Source organism: Tachypleus tridentatus, chromosome 12, assembly GCF_004210375.1.
Source record: "Tachypleus tridentatus isolate NWPU-2018 chromosome 12, ASM421037v1, whole genome shotgun sequence".
NCBI classification, from domain to species: Eukaryota; Metazoa; Arthropoda; class Merostomata; order Xiphosura; family Limulidae; genus Tachypleus; species Tachypleus tridentatus.
In genome coordinates, this window is record NC_134836.1 from 107,284,428 (window position 1) to 107,302,953 (window position 18,526).

At 31.0% G+C, this 18,526-nt stretch overlaps 1 protein-coding gene across 1 annotated transcript in view; it reads right to left on the reverse strand.

Annotated features, from left to right (window-relative positions):
- The window catches only part of LOC143234278 (uncharacterized), a 35,794-nt gene extending 20,045 nt beyond the window's left edge, over positions 1-15,749 (reverse strand). Inside the window, exons 1-5 of the mRNA XM_076471517.1 lie at positions 15,615-15,749; positions 13,187-14,026; positions 10,413-10,455; positions 8,782-8,844; positions 6,059-6,198 (exon numbers count right to left, since the gene is read on the reverse strand). Coding sequence (XP_076327632.1) covers positions 6,059-6,198; positions 8,782-8,844; positions 10,413-10,455; positions 13,187-14,011 — 1,071 coding nt within the window. The 5' untranslated portion in view covers positions 14,012-14,026; positions 15,615-15,749. The remainder of the gene's footprint in view (positions 1-6,058; positions 6,199-8,781; positions 8,845-10,412; positions 10,456-13,186; positions 14,027-15,614) is intronic.
- Positions 15,750-18,526: the final 2,777 nt, after the last annotated feature.

Genomic DNA, 18,526 nt, shown 5'->3' on the forward strand with positions numbered 1-18,526 from the left:
CAGATTAACAATTTGGAAGTTTTCTGCAAATCCAAGCTAAACATTCTGAATTAATTTAAAATGTACTTTATTTTTGGCAATGTCTTTAGACTACTTGGTTTGTGTTGACATTACATAAGGGGCTTTGTTAACTGCTTGATGATAATAGCACTGAAGTTAAAAAACACTAACTTCGTAGCATAACCTTTACCTTATCTTTTCTACCTACATACTTTAGGCAGAGAACCTGTAAGTAGATTTCTTTTTTTGAGGTGAGATAATTCAGCATGTCTGCTATTCAACTCTCAGTTCTTCCTCACTGCTTATCTGAGGATTCTATCATGTTGTTATGCAAAACGTGTACGTGAATACCATACTTTTTTACACCAAATATGTTTTAGAATATTATATGAGGAAAATACATTTTAATTTTTAAGTCCTATTCTACATTGTGGTTTTCCTTCCTCTTCCACGTACGTAACTAATGTAACTAATATTTTGGAGAGTCTGAGATCTAGTTAGACGTGAGAATCATGGCTGGAGCATATGGAAAATCTTGATAGGCTACTGAAAAATTATCAGCGAGTAGCTTATTAATGCATAAACTTCACAAAAAAGTGCCAAAAGTAACCCAGTAAATACCTCCACTTGTGATTGGCCACAGATAATTTTAAATTATTATGAAAGAATGGAAATATCCATCAGTAACTTAGACTGCACATCATTCTGCAAGAGATCATTATTTATATTAACATGAAATGCAAAGGTATATAACATCAACTGTTGCACATAAAAACAAACTTGCTCTAAATGCTAGTATAACATATGATAACCTATAAAGTATTCAACTGCTATTGTTTGTTTTTGAATTTTGCACAAAGCTACATGAGGGCTATCTATACTAGCTGTTCCTAATTTAACAATGTACCGCTAGAGGGAAAACAGCGAGCCATCACCATTTATCACCAACTCTTGGACTACTCTTTTATCAACGAATAGTGGAATTGACCATCACATCATAACACCTCCACGGCTGAAAGGGTGAGCATGTTTGGCATGACAGGGATTCGAACCCACGATCCTCTGATTACAAATCGAACACCTCAACCACCTGGCCATACCAGCCCTAACTGCTATGATAAGTGTTCATGATTCAGAATCACAGACAACAATTGTAATGGTTTTTAAAAGAAACCCAAAATTTGAGCACTTTTGAAGTTCATTATTATTATTATTCTTTATTCTTCTGAAGAAGCACTCATGTTTTAGGTATATTTTCAAAAAATAAGAGACAAGCACTGATGGTCAAACAATTCATTGTACTGCTTCAGTATTCACTGTCTATCCATTTTTTAATTGTACTAAACAAATTCCTCACATACACACACACACATACATGTTAGGCTAATACAGCCTATCAATAATTTTTGACACTACACTGACAACACTTTTAAGTTTATGAAAGTTTTGTTTTAAATAGACAGACACATGAATTCATTTTAAACAGACTTGCTTCAAATATACAATACAGTTTAATCAGAACATGTGCACATGAAATGAACATGACAAATGATTCATAAGCATGCTCCATTATGGCACAATATTCTTTCATTTACTTCAGAAATATATTTTACACTGAATGTCTTAAATTCAGCTTTATGTTATGACTACATTATATGTGAAGTTAAAATATTCTTCCACACTATAATCAACAGTTATTGTCACTGAAACATGAGGTAATATGACTGTACTCCTCCTTGGTAGAATATAGAGTAACACTAAATTAAATCCATGTTTAGTAACAACCAACTGAAATGCACTGACAAAATCTTTATAAGGAAATGAATTCATATCAGTATTTATTTAAAAAAAAAAAAACTAATAAAAAAAATGAAAATACAGAAGTTAAAGATAACACACAATGTTCACTATGAATACAATAAATCAATGTTGAAAGCACAGATACAATAGTTGTAACAGCTCCATGAGCACTATACCTTTTCCAACCAATAACAATAAATGCTATAGAAACAGAAGTGTGTGTGTGTATGTTTTTCTTATAGCAAAGCCACATCAGGCTATATGCTGAGTCCACCAAGAGGAATAAAACCCCTAATTTTAGCATCGTAAATCTGTAGACTTACCATTGTACCAGCAGGAGACAGGAAACAGAAGTAACTAACAAGTAAGACACTGTAATATTTTGCAATGTTGTAAGTACTATTATTCTGTTGAAAGCAGAATAGTCAACTTACTCTTTAACCATTTCATGTCTTCTTTGTAAACTTTCAAAAACAATGGATAAAATTATATAAAGCTTCTAAAAGCAATATAATATTACGAATAATGATTTATTGTTTAATTATAAATTACACATTAATGGAAATTTTCATTAAAAACATTTTAATATTAATCCATAACAAATGCTGGTTGTGACCACATTAATTCTGTATGTGAGTGCAGTCATTTTGACTGATCTTGTAACCACAACACAACTATACCTACTATAACTCTGAATTTGCTAAATGTATCTTTACAAGATTTGGTAACCTTGTAGTAAAGACTACTAATAATTTTTTTAAAGTAATTTCACTGACAATTTGTGTGTGAATGTGCAACGTACTTACTGAGTTGGTACGAGTAAAATGTGGTTTTTCACACCGAGAAAAAAACTTTCAATTTTACAGTTTCATATTATATTTGCATAATTTCTAGAATCTCTTAAATTTATAAGGGATGATGTTTTTCTGCATTGAAATCACCTGTAAAAAAAATTAAAAATATTAAATAAAATCAAAAATGTTCTTTTCTTCTGATTGCAGACTGTAATAGACAATTAAAATTACTTAAGAGTTTTATGCCTCATAACTTTCATAGCTACTTGAATTTTCTTTCACTGTTCTTTAATTGTGTTTAACTACAATGATAAGTAATATACAACCAGGAAGGGCAAAGAGTTCAGTGTAAACCAAAGTTTCCAGTTAGTTTTGTTTATGAATAAAACAAATATGTTTCTTAAATGCTACATTTTGCTAGTTTTACCTCATATTGCCAGGAAGATACAACTGAATGATGTAATGAAACTGTTACATGATATAGTATCAAGTTTCAGGTTACAATACAAAATATTTAACTACATAAATTTGTTGAGGTGTAATTCTCAAAAATTTTTTTTACATTTTGTTTTTCATTATTGTTTTCATGTATAAAACCCAATGTTCTTTTTATTTTTACATCATAGTCACTTTTGTTGAAAACACAATAATAAATAAAGAACATACACAAACAACAAAAAGTTTGTGCTTATCTTAGCCCTAAGCCAGTTTTCACTTGCGTACCTACTTTGATAAGTCCTCTTTCTTCTAACCACACCCAAAAATAACACTATATAACAAAATTTTTACTTTTTCTTGTTCCTAGACAGAAAGTGTTATTTCTCAAATGTTTGTGCCTAAAGTAAACGGAGAACTATTTTTCTCTTCAAACTTTGCTTTTGTGACCTGGAAGCGTATAACGAAACCATCATGGGAGACTATATTTGGAGGCTGATACGTGAAAGTGATTTACATTACAGCGCAAATCTCGAAAAACTACTCATTTCTAAACATTTTTGTATAACTTTAGTATAAATACATGTAAATTTTGATTCATATGTTGTTTTATTCAGACCTTATGTAAATGAAAATATGCAAATTTGTCTGTTTTTTACATAGAAAATAGGTTAATTTCTAAATTTCATTATGCAGGTCACAAAAGCAAAGTTTGAAGGAAATAATGGCCATTTTCTGTACTTTTACAACACAAACAATTAAGAAATAACACATGCTATCCAGGAACAAAATTTGTGTTACATAATGTAATCCATGTAACTTTCAAAAGCAAAAAACATATATATGAACTAAAACGGGATGCCCCCAAACTACTTCCATTTGTAAGTAGGTAAAAAAAAACACAATTCCATTACTCTTTCAAGTACTGATTTCAGTTCATACACATCATGATTTACTTGTGAAATACTGCCAGGAAAACAAACCAACTACCATCAAAATCACATAGTTCACAAAACGGCCTATTTACATCGTCACTGACAAACAGGCATGAACAAGTAAGTGATTTCATACGTATGAAGAACTTGGAGGGGTTTCTGTTGTGGGTGTAATCAATTTATTTATAATTCAACAAATAAAAAAGGTAGTAGGTTCTCACTTTACATTCTGGTTTATCAATACCTACAAGCTTGTGTATCTTAATGATAGAAACTGAAACCCATAAAAGGGAAGAAAAAAAAAACTGAAAAGAAGAATAAAGAGGGCCACATGCCATAGAGAAGTAAAAAATGAGAATCTGTATAATTATTCCATTTTAAAATTAAATTACATAAAAATTTCCATTATAAATAATTTATTTCTTTATTGATATACACTGTTGAAACATAGTTTCATTAAATTTTAAATGCAACTCTGTGCACACTTTATGTACACTTTGACCTAACCCACATCTACGTGTGTTTGAATTCACTCAGTTTTTCACATTGATACCTTTATATTAACTAATCTATCTAAGTAACGTGTCAAGTCAAAGTATAATCTTCTATATTCAAAGCACTATATCCACTGTAAACATTTTGAGTCAATTTTAGGAGAAAAAAAATCACGTTAAAAATTAAAATTCAAGATGTAGCACAAAACATGCTTTCTACTTGGATCAACTTAAATAACACCCACATAAAAACGTAACAGTTGCATGTCCAAAATGTGAAAATATAATTGTACACATAATAGGTTGTTTGTTTGTTTTTTATTTCACACAAATCTACTTAAGGGCTATCGGCACTAGCCATCCCTAATTTAGCAGTGCAAGACAAGAGGGAAGGCATCACCACCCACTGCCAGCTTTTGGGCTACTCTATTACCATTATAATGCTCCCATGGCTGAAAGGGCGAGTATGTTTGGTGAGATGGGAATTCAAACCCACAACCCTCAGATTATGAGTCGAATGCCTTAATTCAACTGGCCATGGTGGGCCCATAATAGGCTGAGTCACAAAAAAAAATACATTGAGCCCCAAACAGCTTCAATAGCCTAACATATATGCATATTAGAAAGTGCTTGCAGTATAACAAATAAAACCCTATAGTGTGCAAAACTCATTTCATCACCTACATTTTAAGGTATTTACTGACTCTGGAGGTGATAAAAAGGTTTTTTTATCAGTACCAAGAAAACAGGAAAATTATCAAAATATTAAGTCTTCAAAAATAAAGAAAATCCTGAGGCAAAACAAAATCATTCATAAAGAAAATAAAATAGCTTCTCTGTCAAATATGAAAATACAAAAATTTTGATACGATAGATGGAAAAGAATTATGCTTTATGCTATGCAGAAAAAAAACATTACAAAATCCACAAATAAGTGAATAGCATGCTCAATATAAAAAGGATTGCAGTGACCAACAACAGCAAGCCACTTTAAAAACAAATAATAAAATTCCAAATCCACAGCCATAGAAAAAGAACATTAAGTGATTATAATTTGGTGCTGTAATGGCTAAAAAGTAAGTACCCTCAACATATTACCAGATGGTCATTGACTGGGTCAACGATAATACACATAGAACCATGAACTGATATCCTTAAGCATCACGATTCAGTCTTGTGTGCCAAACAAGGCTTAAATTAAAACTGTTGAATGTATTAGAGAGAAGAAATATAACCACATTAGATGTATTTCTTTACTCTCTCATGTTGAGGTTTGTAAATTTTCATCATCAAAAACAAATTTCTATCATCTTCAAATATAGTTTTGACAAAAAAAATTATCCCAATTATGCCATTTCAAACAGTCGGTTATTGTTGTTTGCTGTTAAGCACAAAGCTATACAAAGTGCTACCTGTGCTCTGCTCACCACAGGCATTGAAACCTGGTTTCTAATAGTACGAGTCGGCAAACCAGGAATGTGATATACCAATTATCATGGTAAAAGCTCTCAAAGTTTATGTGTCAGCTAAATCTATCTAAGTTAGAAATAAAATTATAAATGGCAAATACTGGGAATAAATATGTTTTTCTTGCACTTACCAGATATGAAATCCTATGAGCTCGGCTTGTGACATGTTCAATCATTGTTTTCTGATTTAAGAGTCTGTTGCATAGTACACACTCAAAATAACAGAATTTCCTCCACCGAAGCTTCCATACTTCAATAATGTATTCTAGACCTATGAAATACAATAACAGCTATAGGCAAATTAATAAACATCAAATACTTACAAGTATGTAAATGTTTATTATTATATCAGCATTAATAGAAGTTTCATACCAATGATTTTTAAGAAGTGAAAGAAACTGTAGAAACTGATAAATTTATGGCTGTAATATACACAAGTTGAGGGTATTTTCATTTCTCTACAATGATTAATGTGAGCTACAGACTTAGGAATTAAAAGATTCCACTTTTCTTCAACATGCCCATTCATTGTATTTATTACTAAGATTCTGTCAGCTATTTGGGAAAATGATTAATAATAAAATATTTAACCATGTGCTGATTTCTGAAACAATGCCACACCCCTAAAAAAAAAAGTCAACCAAAGAATTGTCTGGTTTGTTTTACTGTATTGCAGAAGCCAAAAACTACTGAATGAAATTCTTTGAATTTGATATTAACTTTCAACATATTATGTAGTTTCTGTAAAATATCTTATTTTTATGGAATATTGTCAAGAAATCTCAGGTTACAAAATTCAAAAAGGTTTTTGATTAAAGTGTTTTAAAAGAAAAAACTAAAAAGAATGTTTGTCTTTATTGTAAATTTCAATCAACCTTTTGTCTTGCTGTAAGTATATTTTTGTTATTCTTTCAATAGTTATGTTATAAAGTTGTCAATTTTGTCTTTGTTTTATTTACACATAGTTTAAAAGTGAGTATAAAGTTATGAAAAACAACTGCTTAAAAAAAAATCTTAAGTACAACAATGGCAGAAACTGTTCACAAACATTATTTCTTCTTACAGCAAATTATCAAGATAAGATCTCACTAAACTGGAAGACAAGCTGGCTTATACAGTTGAAAATAATAGAAAATAAATTAGCTTCATGATGTATTTACATCGGTAGTTTATATCTCAGATAAAATTTATGCAATTTACATAATACCATGACAACAGAAGCATTTAAATATTGATTGGGTAAAACTGCATTATCAATGACATTACAAGGTCCTAACTGGTTGCACTATTGTTCAAAATTAGAGGGCTACTAATCCTATATTAATTTCAGAAAAAAAATTCAGAAAATTCATGAGCACCCATGTTTTGTTTCAAACATACTGAAATAAACTGAAAATTTGCGATTTTTAACGTTTACATACAAGGTTATATAATTTTTATTAAACTTCCACTCTGAAATATTTAAAAAGTTATGAAACAATTACTACACTTTTATTTTCTCTACAGTATTGAATTTAATGGTATAACTTCTCCCTTAGGGTAACCTGACCAAGTGACATATTCCCAGCAAGTGTAATTTTTTTACAATGGATATACAACATACACATACACTATAAACTTTTTAGTTTGTTTAGATTGAGTAAGGTCACCAATCCTCAAGAAGAATGTGATCTAATCTTAGGTTTAGGCAGGTTTTTATAGCAATTTTTTTAGACTCCTTTGTAGCAACTGTCTGAAAGTCATTAGAGCCAACAAATCTAACAATGTTTCCTACTACATCTTTTGAGCCAATAAACCTAATCTCACCACTTCCAATAATGTTTTCCTACTACATCTTTGAACTAACAAATAAACTCCTCCCCTACTTCCAATGTTTTTCTACTACATTGTTTATGCCATGATTAGAATGAGGATACATTTTTCAATTTCTAAATGCTCCTGGATTTCACTATCCTAAACCTACTACAATTAAATGTGTATACAGCTCCAATAAAACTCTTCCAAAAATCTAAATGTAGTAACCTATGTTTTATGATCTTTTAAAGTTACATGTTCATGCCTCCAAAATCACATAATCTGAAAGGTAAATCTCACATAAAACATTTCCTAATTTAGGTTATTATTTTGAAGAATTCCTTATATGTTAATCATGATTTCCAAATAAATAAATTCAGTGACATATGAGAGTCTCATAACCTCCTTAACCCTCCACCTTTAGGGCTCTTCACAATTTTCCTTCTCAGGTTATATTCAACAAGGGTCAAAAACATATACATGGGAGTTTTGTCAAATCATGAACAAAGCTCAAAAGTAAAAATGGATGTGTATAATTGAGAATTACTGCATAAATCCACTTGTTAAAGCCATGAATTTCTAACACAGTTTTTTAAAGATGAGTTATCCCTAAAAGTCTAATTTGTCTATATGCACTCGTGTGTGTGTGTGTAAAGTTATACACAAGTAAAACAGGGAAAAAGAAATAATGTAGGAAGAATAAAAATGTATATATATTAAAGCATATTCACATTAACTAAATACTAGCTGACCTAGTTTCAATCTTGTATAAAATTATCCTTACTCATCTTGCAACTAATTTAACTAATGTGTAAATGTTAAAACAAATAGTTATCTTATGCTGTAGTCTAACCCTTGTCACAGGAACAATATGTGCATTTGTAAAATATATTCCAAATGTATTATGGTAAGAGAAAGGTTCGTAATATGTACTGCAGTATTTCAGTTGTTTCAAACATAGCAAAGGAATTATTTTATAATTATATTCTAAACAAACAATAAAGCAAAACATAAATGCATTTACTTAACTTCTTTTTATAAATTAAAACTGAGTACTCACCAACTAAAGCTGCTTTATTCTTTCTCAAAATGTTTTCAACATGAGAAAATCCACAAAATAAACCTAGAAATGCCAGTTAAGTAATGTGAATAAATAAAAACAAGCATGACTTTTAACCCAAGAACCTGTGAATATAACATGTCTTTAGTTCATGGTTAATCACAGAAGTATTTGCTAACAAAACAATATGCACACTTAAACATGAACTGTTCTTGTTATTACAAGTTTACTTTCAAGAATTACTTTGCAAATACTGTAAACTCCAAAACTATTATTTTCATGGAAGTCATTTAAATTACAACACATTTCCAGTTACTAACTAAAACACAACCATTAATCCTTACTATAAGTAACTCTTTGGTACATGTTACAGATGATATAACTTAAATTTACAATATAATCAACAAGACCTTTGAAACTAAAAATGAATCCCAGTCATAGTTATTATTGTCTCAGAAGACAAAGTAAAACTGAACAAAATTCTAATTGAATTATTTACAATTATTAAGTTTTCAATATGATCACACATCTTAAAACCCAACTTAAAATATTTACACACTTTTTAGCTTATAAAACTTTAAAAAAAAAGTGAAAATATAAATTTGCAAATAAAAACCAATAATCACTTGTTTAAATAGAATAAATCATATGTTTGGTAATATCAAAAGTAAAAAAATATAACACATGATAAATTTTAAACCATTATCCCAAACAGCATGTCATGTTGGCAACCAGTCCAGATGAATTTTCTTACTTATCCTACACTAAGGGGCTAGTGTTAACAGCTAGCCCTGAATAAATACATTGTACATGTGAAATTTACTTTCATGACTGAACAACAATGAAAATAAATGTCAACTGATGAAAAGTATCTCAACTTCATTAACCATTCAAAACTAAACTCATACTAACCTGGTTTTAACATTGTGCATTTTTAGGCATGACAGACTAGCATATCTTACATAAATATATTCAGTACTGAAAGTTTGTTTCATGTATTTATACAGAACTATTTCTAATTTTTAACTGATGGACTAGAATGAAGTCTGTCAACACTATCCAACATCAACTCTTAGCTTACTCTAATCATACAGCAGAATTTAAAACTTTTGAGTAGGGAATTCACAATGCATTACCTACTAACTTCCAGAAGGTACTCACTACCAGAACTTCTGGTGGATTACAATGCTAAGAAGTAGAAATTTCATGTTTAGAAATTAGCAATGTTTGTTCAATGAATTTTCCTTGTAAAATGTTCATCACAGTTATTAAAACCTGAATTTTAGCATTACAATCCTTCATACTTTCAAAATGTTTTTCTTTGTCAGAATTACTTTAGTTTAAAAGCCTGTGAAATGGCTTATATGATAATGATACAATACTACTATAAATTTGTTTAAATTCTTGGTGGAGAGTTAGTCTCAATGAAATTCTGCCACCTTGGTAATTATATAATCTTTTTTTTAAAGACTTGTGGTTATCAACTTACAATGCTAACACTTCAATTAACATGTGCAATTTAATCACATAATAAAATGTAAATGAGCATGATACCAATGTAATGAATTTATTACAAATTTTCAAAAAGTATATGTATTTGTCACATGATAAAATATTAAAAGCTAGCTTACCACAAAGTTTGGTCTTTTCATACCATTCTTTTTTCATTGGCTCCTATAATAAATATCAGACAATTTTATCTTTGAAAACACCTAAATTAGTTACTTCAAAAATGAAACATGACTCACCTAAATGCATGCAAAACTCAGTTTTTTACAGAAGTACATGAATCTAGACAAGAAAAGCAGTTTGTGTTAAAAAATGAAAATCATAAGTTACCCTACTTTTTCAACTAATTCAGATATTCTAACATTCATACATGCACAAGTAGCTATAAATATAATTCACATTTAACCAAAAACCAGTATACTTATATACTGAAATTACACCAATATTCAAAGATCAGGAGAACTATCTCCTACACAGGAGAACTATCTCCTACACAGGAGAAAGCATAACTAGAAAAAAGAAGCATTATGGGCATGGTATAGTAAGTTTTAATAAGCATACAAACAAAGTGGGCAAGTTCATTGTCGTTCATTAAAATGGGGGTGATGTACATTATCAGGAAATAGAAGGTGAGTGTTTCAGCCACTGATATTCCATGGAGGAATAAGCCCCATTCCAATTATCTTGAAGGGGATCAATCCCCCAAACCCTAGCTTACATGATGGCATCATTGATGTATTGTATTATGTAGAATAAGTTATAAAACACTGATAAACTATACAATGGTTTTTCAAGCTTTGCTGTCGTCACTCGCGAACCATCTACATTTTGTTTTTATCTTGGGGTCCATAATGGGGCCTTTTCGTAATTATGTGACCTTTCAAGATACCACTCAGAGATTCTGTGAACTACAAATTAAAGACTTGTAATGTCTATGTTACATTGGTACGTGTGATAAAATACCAATTTATATCTATTATTAAAATAAAGCAAGTTTTATACACAATTAAGATTAACTTCTGAATGGTATTGTTCAAAAGTTACAGACAGTGTAAGCTATTCATTTGCCTGTTTATATTGGTATTAAACTTTTACTGTTATTCTCGGAAGAGATTTCGTGTTTGTGTTTGTTTTAAAGGTGAATTTTACAGAAAAAAGAAAACTTTGCAGTCAAAAGAACTACTCATACTGATTAATTTTGCAGGTTCACATTTTTTATAAAACGTGTTAATAAATGAAACATATAACTTGGTGCAGAAAGAGCCCTTTTCGAGCGGCAATCCGAACGTTTTAGTTTTTATGTTTGCTGCAAGGAAAAGCACTGTGACATAATAGTTGCCAAACAAACCGCCAACGCCAGCACGTTAAATGTAAATAAACATGGCCAGTGTATACTGATAGCACCTAGGCCGGTTGTGAGTCGATCATACCTCTGGTGGAAGAATGGTAAGCCTAAGTCATGACAACAAATATGGTCTGTATTATTTCACATGCAATTTTAAGCATCTTGAAACTTGTCTGGTGTTTATAAATTATTGGTATCACAGACTGGGTTTTATTTGTTTATACTTTGCCGACTATGGTAACTAATACTCTACCCTTCCACAATCATTGTACCAGGTATTTATGACTCATAACAAAATTAATTTCAATTATACGTCACAATTCTGTCTATAAAATCAAACTAAATGTAGCAGTCCGAGTAGTTAATTTAATATTTACCATGAATGTATAATTTATATGACAGATTCTGTATGTTTGTGCAAGGTGTAGGTGTGGTTTATGCGAGCAGATGCCAACTAGGAGAGAGTGCATTTGTTCGCTCATACAACAAGGTGTCAAACGATTAAAAAGATGAAGAGTGCATTACCCATGCTCGAGGCTTTGATGTAAATTGCCTGAATATTGATGTCTTGAAAACATCATACTATGAATTTGTTGACTTGAATGATGAGGAGACAAGTCACGAGTGTGTGTTTTTCAAGATGCAGTTAAACCTAAAATAGTATATTTGAGTTTAACCTACAATTAAAGATACTGTTTATCCAAAACTATGATCCTACTTAGTCATCTCAAGTCATCCAAAAGAGTAGGATCCGACACAAAACATGAGCGTTCAAAGTGATCTTGACAAAGCTTTGCATGGTGTGAAGGAGTCCAGTTCTTCCTATTGACCATCCACACCCACTGTCACCACCTTGCCGGTTCCTTCTCCTTGCACGGAAATGAAAAGAAGCTTTTCCCCAATGCCAAACCATTTTTACAACCATAAGCAATGCAGTAAACCATGCTATCATAAAACAAACATAAAATAGCAATAAAGACAAAAAGTAGTCTCACAAAGTATGTAATCCGAAAAAAGCACCGATAGATTTTCATGAAACACCAGCCCTGAAAGGAACAAAATGGTCAGCGTGCAACGAAGCGTGATTGGCAACTATTACGTCATAGTTGTAAAACGTCATGGAAAAAGCGGAACGACCGAGAAGAACTTGATTTCGAGGACCCACATATTTTGTTTCATTTTTTACTCAACAACTAAAGTGTTTAAAAATATGGCAACCACACAAGAATTATACCTAACCAAAGTACAGTTTCTAAGGCAATTATTAAATTTGTTGAAAATTCACCTTTAAAACACTGATATGTGTACCCTAAACTTAATACACCTGTAAACATCTGTTGTTAAAATGACTTCAAATCCTATTTGTTTGTAGCACATTTCAAAGTAGGCAAATACTTTAAGAACTTGGGCTTACACAAGAAAAAATATTATTAAGGATTATAATAGCATTCTCAGAATAAAATACATAAAATGAAAACATACTGATACAGTAACCATGAATATATCAGCAAACACTATATATATGAATATACCAAACTAACAAAACATTACCTGCTTTGGCTGTAACTCCATTTTTTCAGATATTTCTTCAGTGCTATTGTCAAAGTCCAATACTTGCCATGTTTCCCCTATAAATTCAACAAAGTTCGTGTCCTCTAGTTCCATCAGTTCTTCGTCTGAATCAATGTGCTCAAGTACACACATATCATCAAGACTTTGTTCAACATTACTGGCAGTTATTTCTTCTTGAGCACTAATTCTGTTTTTAGTATCTTCAGTGCTTTTATCCTTTGGCATTTGAAGTACTACACCCAAGTTTTTTTCTTTCATTACTTTACTAAAGCTTTCATCTGTTTCATCTGATTTTCTATCTCCAGCACACACTGCTGACTGCGATGACAATCTACTGCTAGTTGGCTGTACTTCAGAAGTATCTATATCAATAGTTGTGTTTGCTGTTTCACCCAATCTTACAGCCATGACTTCTTCGACACTTGTATGTTCTGCATCTTTTGCACTTAAAACTGACTGTGAACTACTGTTAAAAGTTTTTGTACTATTCACTTTTGTTTCCTTTGTATGAGTACTCTCTTTATCATTATCTTTTGAAGCATAAACACGTGATTCATTTTCATTGGGATGTTTATCTGTGTAAGTGAATGATAACTTTGTGTCTTCCTGCTCACTGCCATCATCCATGTTTTCTATATCTGATAGAATAATAAAAACATCTTCTGATGGTGAAGGTGAACGAGGTCTCCTTATGGGCATTCTGTTACGGGCAGCATACCTATACCTTCCCCTCTGACTTCCTCCCCTTCCTCTCAGTCTTCTCCATCCTCTCCCTCGCCTATACCTGCTTTGATTCCAAACCATATTTGACCTGGAAACCTGTTGGACATATTTCAGTCACTTAGATACTAAGGTGGCAGTACCATTACAACTTATACCAAAATAAAACTTTAAAACAAAAATGGCTAAACTTATACACACTTTCAACTTTTGAAGTAATAGAATAACTTGTTTTGGTAGGAGTCTAAAAGCAGAAATACCAAACCTGAAGGGCACAAAACAATAACAAGTTATTGCTCTAAAACAAAACACTTTTTCTGTCTGAGATCAAATACCCTAATACTTTCTTGAAACAGGGCAGAAAACATTATACATATATTTACTATGTGCAACGATAAATCTAACAAACATACAATTCCCTAAGGAGCAAAATGATTTTTTAAAATATCAATCAAATACAAGCAAATTGAAACCTTTCCACCAAGTGGCACCTACTAAAAGACAAGGTAATTATATCAGTTTTCTACAAAACTTCACTACTGTTGTATGACCATTACATCTTTTACTTTATTTTTTGTAGGGGGATTCATATGCCTTATAGCTTTATACTGATTTACACCTACTGTCAAATAATAACATATGTAGATACTGCACACATCATAAACATCATTTGCTTTCATGGCAATTAAGTGCCAAAATGCAGCTTCATAACTTAACCCTCAGTTTTTGAATTTTGTGCAAAGCTACAAGAAGGTTATCTGTGCTCACTTAGTATGTTAAATTTATACTACTTTTGTTGAATGGTTCTCCAGTTACACTAAGATATCATAAATTCAAAAATAATGATTCACATAAAACATTTCTAAATGAATTATTAATTTTACTCACAAGTGTTGTGCAAATATTGAATGGTTATAGATACACTATTAAATCTCAAAATAAAGTCTACAGTTTACATATGTAAAAGTTTTACCTTTGGAATATGCAATCATAACTAATAGGAATCTAATCATATTTAGTTATGCATGAAAATTAAGTTGGTTTCATACATTTCAAGTTTTATTAACTATTTGTAATTTTATCTAAATATGGTTAAGTAAAAAATTGCTACTTTTTATTAATATTATACATTAAAATCAACACAAAAAATACAATCACTAGAATTAAATTTATGTTATTTTGTTTCAGTTTACATGAAAGTTAAATAAAATATACCGTGTTAATTTAATAAGGCTTAGCACGTTAAACTAAACTATAATTTCACTAACAGCATAAAATTATTCTAATCATACAAATTACAGTATCATTGTTGGTGTTACACATGCAGTACTATATGATTATTATATACTGTACCTTTTTAATTTTTGAAATATCTACAGACTTTTGAAAAATGAAAGTTAATAATACTACTCTTAAAATCATAAAGGTTACCTTAAAGTAACAAGGTTACAGTTATTACAAATCGACATGTGAAAAGATTAAATCTTCACTTAAACTAGAGCTTAAGACTTCACTTATACTTTACGAGTTAACAAAACTCAAAATGTATCCCACGCAAACGTTAGGCCTTATTTCATACCTGCCTAAATTACAATAAAATTAGTGCTTATTTAGTAATAAACTCCGATAATTTCATTTACAGTATAGTAACTGATGTTGCATATTTAACGCAAAAACAATCACTTACTCTTTGTCGTCACAAATAATCAACCACACCAAATTCTCGTTTGGCTTACAAATTATTGTCGTCAAATCAACATACAAAATGGTTGTTGCCCTGGAACATACTCCTGTCAATAACTAAAAAAAATCTTAGATATTGACACAACCTGAATCTGTGTTTCAGACTTATAGGTACATTGGTGTTATTCGAAAAATCGTTACTAACTTTTACCAAAATGGAAAACCAATCTTTAATAATCACATTTCTGCGTTACAAAATATTACATTCATATTAAATGAACATTAACTTACTTTCAATGAAATTTCTTTTTCTTTTACTTTAAAAGTTAATGATCATATCAGTGCCTTATTATTTGGATAGGTGCTGACTGAAATATGAGTGGAAGATGGCTGGAGGAGGTTTTGCAAAGTATCGACTGTATTCTAGCTAATACTTGAACTCCTATAAGAGTAGAAAAAAAAGGGAAGTAGGCTGGCGTACTTAAATTTCCCACTCCTTTTGCACTTGACATTCCTTGAGGTGAAATGGGAGTCATTGCAATATCATATTAATGAATATAGCCAAGAAAAAGCCGCCTTGAAAACCAAGTAGGACTAGAAGTTATCAGTATCGAATTTGGTCCAAAATCATAGTAGATGGATGAAGGAAATAGTAAGAAATTGAGTGCACGAATCAGAAAAGTAAACTTAGCAATCACAATATACCCGAAAGAAAGACAATAAGAGAAGAAAGAAAAGATTTAAGTCAGTACAGAATAAAGTTATCACCACCTGTACTATCTGCAACTGCCTGGCCTTTCTGGACTTTTCCGGTTACTTCTCCATTAAATATAGTTCCAGAATTTAGGTGGCCAGCTCAACAGCATCACCCAGTCAAGACATCAACGGACCATAATGGAGAGGTACTATGGTAGGCATAATAATCTCAATTCGAATTAATTTACTTTAAAAGAACCACCTTTAACGACTTTAAGATATCTTTTGTAGTTGCCTTATTCAGCCAGTTTAAATTGATGAAGGAAATAGCAAAATAGAGTTATAAAACATGATATGAAGGAAAGAACACACTATAACCAAATATGTAGAATACTTAGAAAGACTTGCTAAATTATCTTTCTCAGTTGTTCTACGAGAAATGATAGATTTATTGGCACGTAACCAATTTATAAGTGCCATTAAAGAAGATGAAATGAAAATTAGCTTGAAGTAGAGTAGATACACATCTTTAAAGAAACTCTGCAATTGGCATTGGAACGTGAAACCATTCAAATATCAGATAAACAACGTAAGATATCATCCTTTAATATCCTGAATTGGTAATGAAAGGTGAGAAATTACTTCCAATGACGAAGATAGAAGATAGATTCACGTAAAGAAAAAAAATGTGTGTAAAGTTCCAGCAAGAGAAAAGATTAAAGTTACCCCTATTATAAGAAATTCCTCTTTTGCTCATGATGTATTGGTTATTGACATCGAGAAAGAGCGTATATTGGAAACCACTTTCACGTGGAGGCATGGATGAGAGGTTAGGCCAGAATGTCTATGGACAGGAAGTTTCCGTGCACTACATGACATTTAAGGTATCAAAAATTAAACTTCTAGTGATAGAAATTAGAGTAATTATTGTACCACTAAGAAGTAAACTACTTATATCAGGACTAATTAGGAAAACTAATATCTACTTACTAGAAAATAGAAGGACTTAGGTTTTTCACAGGATAAAGAGGGATGGACAATTTAAGCCGGAAGTCAACCACCATGATCATATTTAAAAATACATCAGTGAGACAATGGTTGAATACATAACTTCAGAGAATAATTTATAAGCGGAAAGTCAACCTGTTTAGTAACTCTGTGTTCTTGTCGACAACATTTCCAGATAATCAACAAGAATAAAGGCATCAATGGATTAGCTCGACCAACCATTCAGGAATAATTCGCAAGAGAAAACAAACAAGGAATAAGTAGCCATTTAATCTATACACAATAACCCCCAGAAAAAGAATCCACCAAAATGACTTGGATATTGAAATTTTTATCATAGTCTTTTCATTTTTTTGCTTTGGAATTGTATATTGGATTTCACAATCAAGGAGAGAATAGTGTTGTAAGATGTATCTTAATACATATGTTTGATAGAATGAGGTTTTCATTAGATGACATTAAGAATTTAGTGATTTCAGGTAGTATCTAGAGACAAGTGTACTTTAAAAAAACACCGAATAATCAGTTAATGAAAGTAATGAGTTATGAATGATAACTTATTGGGTAATGAGTAAATGATTCAATTTGATGTCAGAAAAGTTACTGGGTAAGAGTTCTCGCGTCTATACAGTTAATCAATCCATTAGCGAGAAATATTTGTACGTTTTTTATTTATAAGTTAGGTGTATTTATCATTATTCTCGGAATTTCTGTTGCTAGGTTGTTTGTAAACTTAGATTTATAACTTGTGTAACTGTGAATATAACCTGTAGAAACTTTGCGTAAGAAATACACTTATTGATCACAATTACATGGAATGGTCTTGGTATTATTCTTTACTAAACATCAGATAAATCAGGTTAAGAATACAATGTTAGATTTTGAGACTTACTCATGGGACGTAAAGTCATAATGATCACTTTATCATTCAGAACATAATGTATTTACATAGATATGTTGTTTACAAGTAAATTTGTTTCAGAAATTTGGTTGATGCATATCAAATTATTTCATTAACTAAACGTAACTTGAAGTTTGTAGTAGTGTAACAGATTTACTGTTGAACATTCATTTTATTGCCTACGCTTATTTCTGTATATTTTTATTTTTTGGATGTGACCTGTATTCTTGACTGTGTATTGCGCAAGTTCCGCCTATTCTCGAAACTTGAAGAGAATTTTTGAAAGTGACAATTAATAATATTTGTTTACG